At 37.5% G+C, this 10,522-nt stretch overlaps 1 protein-coding gene across 1 annotated transcript; it reads right to left on the minus strand.

Annotated features, from left to right (window-relative positions):
* Nucleotides 1-2,063: 2,063 nt before the first annotated feature.
* LOC144649874 (charged multivesicular body protein 4b-like) lies at nucleotides 2,064-10,522 on the minus strand. Its single transcript, XM_078509467.1, has 5 exons — nucleotides 10,197-10,522; nucleotides 9,907-10,084; nucleotides 4,441-4,555; nucleotides 3,421-3,541; nucleotides 2,064-2,454 (listed from the first exon to the last, which is right to left on the minus strand). The coding sequence occupies exons 1-5, from the start codon at nucleotides 10,366-10,368 to the stop codon at nucleotides 2,387-2,389; spliced, it is 654 nt and encodes a 217-aa protein (XP_078365593.1). The 5' UTR covers nucleotides 10,369-10,522; the 3' UTR covers nucleotides 2,064-2,386.

The following is a 10,522-nucleotide window of genomic DNA, read 5'->3' on the forward strand; positions in this document are numbered from 1 at the left end:
TTCGATGTATCGTTACACCCCTAATAACAAGGTTGAAAATTCTGACTGGCAGGAGATGCACAAGTGTTCCTTGTTGAACTTGGGTCCACCATGAAACAATTCCTCTGAGGTTGTGGTCAGCACAGGACTTGAACCTGGGACCTCACGATGTTAAGTCTTGTGCCCTAACCACTCAGCCACCCTGCCTCCCAATTGCTGTCAATTTCCTTGCCAACAAATACAAGTGTGTGACCTTGCCCCTTAACTGTGTTCAGTATTAAAATTTAACTTTGGAAATGTACTTACACAGTTTTAAGCCAGTGGATTCTCTCTCAGGTGTGGTAAGATCAAGAAAATTTGTGCATCTAGCTTGACACATTTTTTAGCTTACCAGTAATCACTTTTAATATGACCTAAAATAAATGAAAATTTCGAACAAAGTGCAATAAACTCATAATGAATTTATTCAGATTGTCAGTCATGACCTTACAAAACAGGACTATGAAAAACAAAGACTATTATTATTTTTAGCCCACTGACAAAAAGCCTGCAAACAGACGGATTTCCACCGGTATTTGCAGGCTATCTAAGGGCGAATTCCCAAAACAAATGAACAATAACCACATGAATCCAGCAATTTTTCACAATTATAATTATTACCGTGCATTTATTATAGTGCTACACAACAACAGATATTTCTAATCCTAAGACTACAATTTGCAAAGTTTTCTCCACTCTCCGACCATATTCTTTGCTATCTCTCAAAATAATGATGACAACTCATTTAAAATTATGTTAACAGCTGATGGGTGGCTACAGTAAGCTTTCTAAAAGAATGGAGAATATTATTTTCACAGCCCTGAAATTATCCAGACATGAAATAACTAAATTTTCTAAATGTGGCTTGTACATTTCAGGCTACTGAAAAATAGTTTAAAATCGGTAGCAAAAATTATAACATCACTTTGAATTGGATTGAAACTGTAATACACAGAGAGCAGGTTTCAATGATGATTATGGGTTTTGCTGAGTTCTAATGGGTTAAAAAGAGTGACTTGACATATAGAACATAAACATGGATAGAAGTTGGCATCTGCTTACCCCCCAATCCCCCCCCCCCCCCCCAAATACCCAATACCCCAAGGTGAGTCACAAGTCTTTTGGAGAGAATAAAAAAAATAGTTTATGCTATCATACCTGCCAACTCTCTAGATTTTCCCGGGAGTCTACAAGTTTTTCATCAAGTCTCCCGGTTTGATTTTCAGAAAGTATTCATACATTGTCTTAAATGATATCCTTACAATGCAAAGATTTCTGGACGTCTCCAGATTTTTGTACTCTGGGGGTTGGCAGGTATGTGTTATGCAGTTTTGCAGGTCACTTGCCCAAATGGTGAGTGCTGTCAGAACTTAATTTCCAACCCTGTGTTAAACAGTAAATGCAAACATAAAGCCTTTATTTCAACCAAATACAACTTGGCCTAGGCTCTGACTATCCACCGGTATTTGAATAGCTTCAAGTCCTGATTAATTCACAGGGCTAAAACAAGCACTGTCTAGTTGTCCCAGACATGTAGATTCTTCTAACAAGCATTACCTTATTATAAGAAATTAACGCTAGTGTTAATTAAGATATTTGAAATTAACGCGACTTAAATTAACGCGAATTGAAGGAAAAATTGCTTCCCAATAAAGGAAATTAACACGAAAGAGGGGGTAACATTTTAAAATGAGGGAAATTAACGCGACAACACAAAGGAGAAAAGAACATGTTGAGACAACAGGAACAAGTTTACTTCAACACAAAGGAATCTGACCGCCTCGAGCGTTCTTCACAGTTTTAGTGATCCGGCAGATTTCCACCCTGATGAAATTATACCTTTTCCTAAGAGTCACGACGTGCGGACTGTATCGACAAAATTGGGGCCAAAATAATGGAAATTAATGTCATGGAAATTAACGCTCAACTTAATTAATGGCGCAGAAATTAACGTTAACAAAAATTAACGCGACTTAAATTAACGCGAATTTTTGAAATTCGCGTTAATTTAATGAAGCGTTAATTTCCTATAATAAGGTTGTTACTTTTCAATTTCACTTGTATGATGGGCAAGGGCCCAGGCAAGTCATCTGCCAACTATATAATCATTATAAGGTGAACTAAGGCAAGTATGCAACTAGTCAGGGCAAGCAAAATTCAAGAACTTCTTGTCCCAATGGCAAGCTGAAATCAATTTAAATTTTTTTGCCCTGATTCATGGCTTAGTTATTTACATGTGTTGAGATTACCATGAGTGATTACTTTGGTTTTGGTTTCAAGACAATCATTAGAAAACAGCTCTAAGCACCAAGTATTAAAAGGTTGTCACTCTCTCTCCAAAAATAATCAAAAGCTTAATATGTTCATTCTAAGAGGCCCATGCTTCAAGTTCTCGCAAATCATCATCTTCAGCTGCTGCTTTGGGCTTGGCTTTGGCTGGAAATAAGTAAAGAACAAAAAATTTGTTAGCACGCGATAAAACTCAAAGGCTTCCTATTTTTTAATTGTGACTCTTCAGAGTTCAGCAGTATCTTGTATGGACCCTGTTTATTTGTCCCAGCTAGGGGTTGACACAATATGCAAGCATAATTTAGAGCATCAGGAATAGGTAATATTTTGCATATTTATTACTACTCCATAATAGTCTGATTTTGCAGCAACAATTAATAAATAAATAAAAATATCAACCAACCCTCCAAGTTAAGACCATTTTAGTCGCCATGGCGACTAAAATTTTGGAGCTGGCGACTAAATTTGAACCAAGGTCGCCAGCCTGGCGACTAAAATTGAGAGGAATGATTGAAAGCATCAGCTTAATTTGGTGACTAAAATTTTTCACTGGCGACCAAAACTTGAGTAGTTGGTGGCCAAATGGCCACTAAGGAAAAAAGTAAACTTGGAGGGTTGTCAACTAGAAATAATGAGAAAATAAAATAAAATTGATGGTTCGATCAGCAAACTTGTTATTTCTAGTGACTTTGTTGCCTCAAATATGTGAAATTGTTATACTGGCTGCAGCTGTTGTTAGTAACTATTGTTAGTAAGTTACAACACTGTAAGCTCCATTTTAGTGCATTTTTTATATCCTATGTTAGTGGGAAGACCAGAAGTGGCCATTGTTAAGAGGGGGTGGGGGGCAGCATAGTTTTACATGTTAAACTTGCTGCCGTACATAATTTGAAGCATAACACTCCATTTTCAAGGGTGACGCCAAGAAGCCTAGAAGTCTAAATCCCCAAATTTCTTTTGTTCGGCATCCAAAAGGGTCAAACCATTGGCTTACCACCCCACAAAACATCACCTTCTTTCCAATGTGACCTCAAAAAAAGATGATGGTGCAATCAGACTCAAAATCTACACTGTTACTTGCAAAAAATCCCTGTAATGTAATTCAAAACTAACCTGGAGCAGCTGGTAGTTCTGTGGCAGGAACATTTGGCAGATTAGCTGTTCCACCGACCTCTAGTAACTGTTCATCTAGTCCTTCTTGTTCCAGCTCTTCAAGTTCATTCATGAGTTCATCCTTAATTTAAAAAAAAAAAAATTAGAACAAGCATAACGCAACCACAACTACTGATCAAATGTAGAAATTGTGAATTTTTTACAGTTGTGCTGTATTTTGATGACCCTGCATGGTAAGGCAAAATACATTTAGGGGTAAAAATATGCGACTTCCCTAGTGCCATGCACAACTGATATTAAACTCATCAACAATAGATGAGCTTGGGGAAGGTGCCTGGAAAGATAGTGAAGCCTCGAGCACAAAAGCCGAGAGCGTAGGGTAACCATGACAACCCTGTGAGCGGCAACCACAAGGCACCGTCACACTGCATACACAGTGGAACCATGATACTTACCTCATACTTACCAGATAGGGAGGGAGGGCAGGGAGAAGACGTCAAAGACAGTCGAACGGCAAAAGTGCACGTGAAAATGAGCTGACCTCTGAAGCCCAGCTGTAAAACCATACGACCCCCAGCAGACCCCTCTCCCACTATGCATGACCAAAACATGGGTAGGCTGCTGACCAGCATCGTATCGCGTTTAACTTAGCTTAAATTACATTTAACCACATATAATGATAACTGGGCTTTCAATAGCATCCGACACCTGCTGGAGCTCCAGCAGGTATTTAGTGATGAGCCGCAGCTTTCTGTAATGGGGAGATGTTTTCAGCCTGCAGGTTTGGTGCCACACAAGGGCAGCCACCAACTTCAAAACTTATTGAATTAATAAAAGCTCTGAGTAGCCAAGTTAAAGCTTGATCAAGTGCTTGATATTAACCATAACTTTGAAGTGAAAGAAAGAGAGTATGGAAAAGAGTAATGCAGCACTAATCTTTGGAAAGAAACAAAACTATTCAGTGATCCAACATACAAATTGGTTTTATTTATAATGAAACTGCACAAATGTTCTTCCCACCTCATCAACATCCATTCCAAACCCAGCTGGTTCTGATATGGCTCTAGATATTTCATCAGCCAGTTCTGTCTGTTCCTGAATGTCATCCATCATTTCATGCACATCGTCAACATCGCTGTAGACAGGCAGACAACAATAGTGAGGAAATGGGTTTATTACGTAGAAATGCAGTTTGTCTATCATGTCATTTCAACTACATGTACATACATTAAATTTATTTCCTCTCAGATTTACAGACAAATACACATTTTTGCTAAATCTAAAGTTAAATCTTGAAAATTTTCAATGGCAATTTTTTGCATATGTTACATGAGACAACTTTTAACTTAACATTGTTGCAACAATGGTATGTTGTATGTGAGGCATTGTGTGTGAGACAATTTTTAATGTAACATTTTGTTTTAAGGTGGCAACATCTTGATGGCAGCAACAGGTTTTTGAAGTAATATTTCAAAAATGAGTGCGATTGTTTCATCAGGGTTTCCAAACACGAGAAAACTGATGAAAGCATGAGGCCATAGGCCCAGTGCTTTTATTTTTTTTGGAGTGTTTGGAAACCCCAATGAAACACGAAGCACGAGTTTTTGAAATAGCTTCTTAATCGGCGCCTAATTGCAAACAAAATATATCATTCACGAAAACTTAATTTTTTATTTCTTTTGTTTAATTAGCATACAGTTTGCAATCGGGGCCTTATTGCAAACAAAGGATATTATTCACGAAAACATTGAATTGTTGCTATCTTTTGTTTAATTAAGGCATAGTTTGTGATGATTATGCAAGATCAGTGTTTTGCACAACTAAGCTTGTTTACTTCAAGCCGCCACAATTTGCATGCAGTGGCGTCCTGCTAGTTTTGAAACGTGGACGGGCTAGCCGAGGATGAATATCGCCGATTTTGGCCGCCCAAAAATGTGCAAGAAAATTCCTTGCACAGTCAAAGCATAGTGGACAAGTGAGCCGTTGAGGTTTTGAGAATCGAACTTGCCACCAAAAACTCGGTTGGGAATAAGAACGGTGGTCGATCGCTACGAGATATCAAGGCTGTGCTCTAAGGAAATTTTCTGGGAGCCCTTCGGGCTCCCAACCCTGCCAGGTAGGGTGCCCAGCCCTTCAGGTTGGTTGCCCAAACTAATTAATTATTCAAATTATTAATTATTCAATTAATTAATTTATTAATATTATCATGGTTTAATAAGTTAATAACTAATTAACCAATGAATTTAAATCATTAAACCAATTAAGATTTCTTGTTGATTATATTTAACAGCACACACTATTAAATATATTTGTTGCTTCTTGTCAATGAACAACTTTGACTTTGTCAGTAACACAACATTACATCAATGTTAATACAGAGAGTTTGTAAGAGAAGGTTGTTTTTAAGCCACAATAAGTTTTATTTCCAACGATCACATTATGGTATAACCCTAAACAAGTGACAGGTTAATGCATTAATGCCCTCTTATCTTGCTTAGTCTCTCTTGCAAAAAATAAACACAACATTTCGGATTCATAGAATAATTATTCCACTCAGCAAATATAGTGGCTTTGTGAGTCGAAAAGGTGCGAATGCTGTCATACGGAAACCCATTGAAAATTTTCGCGCCAAAATGGGAAAATTTCGTCCTTTTCGCAAAAATTCCTTACTTTATCTAGTTTCATAAAAGGACGCCAGAGAAGTTAAGGCTTAAACAATTAATTGCAAGCTTTTCTTGTTTCAGCGGTTTATTTGTCGAGAGTTCAAAAAAAATTAAGAACGTCACAAGAATTTAAGAAAGAACATTTAATTAGGTTGAGTTTCTATTCTTTCGACGGTCAGGCTGAGAGAACCACCGTTTGAATGATAATCTATACTAATCCATTCGATTTGATTAAGAAACGGATTGATTTAAACTTGCAGAAATTCATGAAACTGCAAACAATCTTATATTTATTTATTTTTTGCAATTCACCAAAGGTAATAATTTCACACATGGCGGAGTTGTTTGTTACTATTTTTAGCGGCCACTGTATTTTGACAAACTTGTGATACATCCGACGAAAATCAATTAATAGTAACGTAAATATCTCCTAAATCCTAACGTTGTTAAGAATTTTCGTTTGAGATTACCACAACGAGTCTAAAAACAAATAAATTCGATTTAAGCTAAATGATAATTACATTTTATCAAGATTTAGAGTGCAACAAGTTGTCGCTATTCCTATGTATGTAAACATCTGCAGACGAAGCCGAAGAGGCAGAAATTTGCATATACGAAGAATTTCATTTTATGTTAACACCAACGCACTGCACTAACGAAAACTATTAATATACCAAAATAAATGAAAACTGAATCATCTCAAGGAAAAAACTCAAGATTTCAACACATTTTTTTAATGTTCGTGCATTTTGTCACGTGCAAAGTCAAGCTTGTGTTAAATCATGTGGAACGAACTTGACAGCGCTGGCAAGCGTAAACATTTGACTTCGTAATGTGCGGAAGCCTATTTTCCCACAAATAACATTATCAATCAGCCAAAAACATAATTTTACAATCAATCTCCTGCTATACTACAGTGTGGAACGGTGAACAAGAGGGCCGGGTGCCCGGCCGGGCGAGCAGTTTTATTTTTCGGTTGCCCGAGACCAAATGTTAGTCGCCTGAGGCGACCGGGCACTGCTAGAGCACAGCCTTGGATATTCTGGAATGTTTCTGAATTGCACTAGCACTGTAAACGTAAATTTTAGAGTGATTCCACTTAACCCGTGAAACAGAAGCTTGTCTATTCAGTCGGTGTTTGTGTCATTAATATTTAAATTAGGAAAACCCTGCATCACAAGGGTTTGACGTTTTATCAAACTCTAGAGTTTGATATTTCATCAAACTATCGTGTTAAGGCCTCTGTCTAGTGCTTCATCGGGTTTTCAAACCACATGCACCTGATCAAATTGGGGTATCCTGATTGGCTTGTCAATTCATGAATTATTAATGAGTTTAAGAAAGCAATATTCAAAAATGTTGTTAGAGTTGCTTTCTGTGACATCCTTGCCAGCACTCATGGATTGGGGAGTTGAGGTGAGGTCATACTGATTATGAAACTGAAAATATTTCATTTTCACCTATACATTCTTTTCCTGGATGGTTACCTTGTCATTTACCTGTTGATATTTTTTAAGAATTCGAAGTACCGGTAGTTCAAGGTGGTAAAAGATGATGTTATTAACTGTAAATTTTATTGATTACTGCCTAGTAAGCAGAACACTGCACAATATGCAAAATTGTAAACATAGTTGAAAAAATAAATGATCATACATTTAAAGTGAACTGGAAACAGAAACAACCATATCAATCAAGCAGAAACCAATTCCAACCTGGGATGCTTAGCATTTGACCAAAAATCCAAGAAATGTTGGTTGAAGTGGAATGAAACAGTAATTTTCCAGAAAATCCATTTAGAAATTGTGCACTACATTAATTTTTGAGGAAGTCCTAAATCATTCTGCTTGGTACCAATGGCCAGACGTTTCTGTACCATTTTGTTCAATCAGCTTCCAGTCTTCCATCAAGTTGATCAAGGCAAAACAATATCCAGAAACCAAATTACCTTATTTGTACTAATTTTTGCAGGAACTTATTTTGCAAAAATGGAAGCGTAACACTTTAACATTCTTTAATGATTCAATAGCCTGGTTTGTTTCCAATCAAAATCGCTTAAAACTGTATGTCCAGGCTTTCCTGTATTGGATCCCAGTGATTAGTTCTTATATAATATAGAAAAGGGAAAGGGGGCCACAAACATTTCGGCAAGGAAACAACCTTGCACCATACCCACGACAAACTCTCGAAAGACGGTTGGTTACATTTTTCTTGGAACAATTCCAAGGAAAATGGGGGACCAGGCCCCCCTTGGCCCCTGCTAAATCCTTTGCTTATGCAGAAAACACTGATATCAGCTAATGTTACAAGGGAATAGAGGGTCGATATACACCACTTAGACCTCTCCACCTAGAAATCTGAAGATTCCTTGTTTACAAAATCACTTGCAAAAAAATCAAGGGATCTGTGTTGAAAGCTGGTGATCACACTAAAAACAAACATTTCAAAAAAGAAAACATTTACTAATCAAAGATCTCTTCGAGATATCGAATTTTTTGCATGAAGTTAGTATGAGTAGAAGGTTTATCCTGGGCATTGTTGTTCGAACATATCATGGAAGAATTCAAACATCTTTCAGTTCAAGCATTTTTATTTTATTTTCGCGGAGGAAATGCTGTATTTGTCAGTCGCGACGGCTGGGCGCCTTGCAGCTCATATACTTTGGCTTGGTTAAAAATGGTAAACTTTGACGCTTGCCTTTAATCGAAATAGTTGTTTCCTTTCGAGTTAGAAAGATTTCTACTCGGCTTAATGCAGGGTTCCCGATAAAGGTTACACACGACAGAGTAAACTTTTGTCTCGTCACACAATCTTAACCCCACATTGAGAAGTAAATTTTCGTTTGGATATTACCAAAAGCCGCTTCTCCTCGCGTTATTCTTTACCTTACCGCTACACATGCCATTTCTAATTACTACACTTCCAGTAAAACAGTTGCTGTTTTTTTTTTCTAAATTGGTGATGCATTAACTTCTGAACAGAAGCAAAAACTTTTAGTGTTTACTGCTTCCACCCGAAGTAATTTCACAACAGGCTACAAATTGAAAAACACTTGTAAATATCACTTCACACCTGCATTGAATGTTGCAATTCTAAATTGTGCAACTCAGCAGAAATAATCAATTGTCACAAAATTAGTTCCCTTTGGTTAACTATTAGCAACGTTTTAGTGTGTGAAAGACTTGTACCAGTACAAATTTGCGTTGTTAATCGTTTTAGGTTAAATTAATATTAGCGCCCAGCGTTTTAAACTTCGCTGCCTTAGAGCGCTGAACCCCTCACATTCTTAATTGGTGATGTCACGTAAGATGTGGGCTACTCACGTTTTTAATTGTTATATAACGTTTGTAAATTTGACAAGTCACGTTTTTTCTACAAGAACGGAAGTGCTGAAGCACAACTATAGAGTGACACTTTACAAGTCACGCACTTTGATCACCCACAGCGGAAAGTATTCCCTTGAGAAATTAAAACAGTCCCTTGAGAGTTAAAAAGAATGTGGTTCCAGATTACCCCACTTAACCGCTATTCTCCTCCTTTTGCTTGTAAACAAGCAAAAAAGTCGAAAAAACGTGCTTATTTTGACGGTCAACCGGGGTATATATGCTCGTCCTATTATACAAGGGGTCAACCGGTATAAACCGGCTAACTTGCGGTCCGCAGGAAGTCAATGTACATGTCATATTTACGCTACATGTCTATGTACATGTCGAACATGTACATGTACATGTAGCTTAAATATGAAAGCAGCTTGGCACCTTTAATACCATTAACCGCCTCTGACAAGAGATAATAAATCGAAGTTGATGTTTAGAACTGTACTCACAGTTGTTGATGAGCTGATTTGAGAGCCTTTGCTGCGTATGACATGTTCTTGAGCACTTCAGTGTTGGTATTAGCATTTTCCAGCGCTTCTCTTTGAAACTCGATCGTGGACAAAGTTCCATCGATTTGCTGTAGCTGCTTTTCGAGCCTTTTCTTCCTCTTCAACGCCATTAATGCAGCTACCAAAAGTACAAACATGACATATTTTATTCAAATCAACTGCCGCATATCACTTTCGCCGATGTAGAAAGCAAACAAAATCATTTTAACACATATCTAGCTATGGCTCACCTCTCTTATTTTTTGAAGCAAGTTTTCTAGCAGTTGCCACTTCTCCATCGATCTTTTTCTCTAAGAATTCGCTCTTCTTCGTCAACATTTCTTCCGTAGATCGTAATTTTTGAATCGCCTCTTGAGTCGTTGGCGGCTGCTCCTTGTTTCTTCCACCAAAGATTTTCCACATTTTGAGCTATATATTATTACACTTTCTTAAGGGTACAATAAATCAATCTAAAAACGGCAAAATGAAGCCAAAATCGTCTCAAACTGTAGCCTCAAACCGAGAAACTCACAGCTCCAAGTAAGAGCTATATTTAGTAGGTATGGTCATTCCTTGT

The sequence above is a fragment of the Oculina patagonica genome, chromosome 4 (assembly GCF_052425735.1).
Source record: "Oculina patagonica isolate OP01 chromosome 4, crgOcupat, whole genome shotgun sequence".
NCBI classification, from domain to species: Eukaryota; Metazoa; Cnidaria; class Anthozoa; order Scleractinia; family Oculinidae; genus Oculina; species Oculina patagonica.

What these genes read in the sequence shown, in the direction of transcription:
- LOC144649874 (XM_078509467.1), bottom strand. Translation starts at nt 10,368, where the DNA reads ATGTGGAAAATCTTTGGTGGAAGAAACAAGGAGCAGCCGCCAACGACT. An exon ending in AAATCAGCTCATCAACAACT is followed by an intron (nt 4,556 to 9,906) that starts GTGAGTACAGTT and finishes GCCTGTCTACAG; the next exon opens with CGATGTTGACGATGTGCATG. An exon ending in AGAACTACCAGCTGCTCCAG is followed by an intron (nt 2,455 to 3,420) that starts GTTAGTTTTGAA and finishes ACTTATTTCCAG; the next exon opens with CCAAAGCCAAGCCCAAAGCA.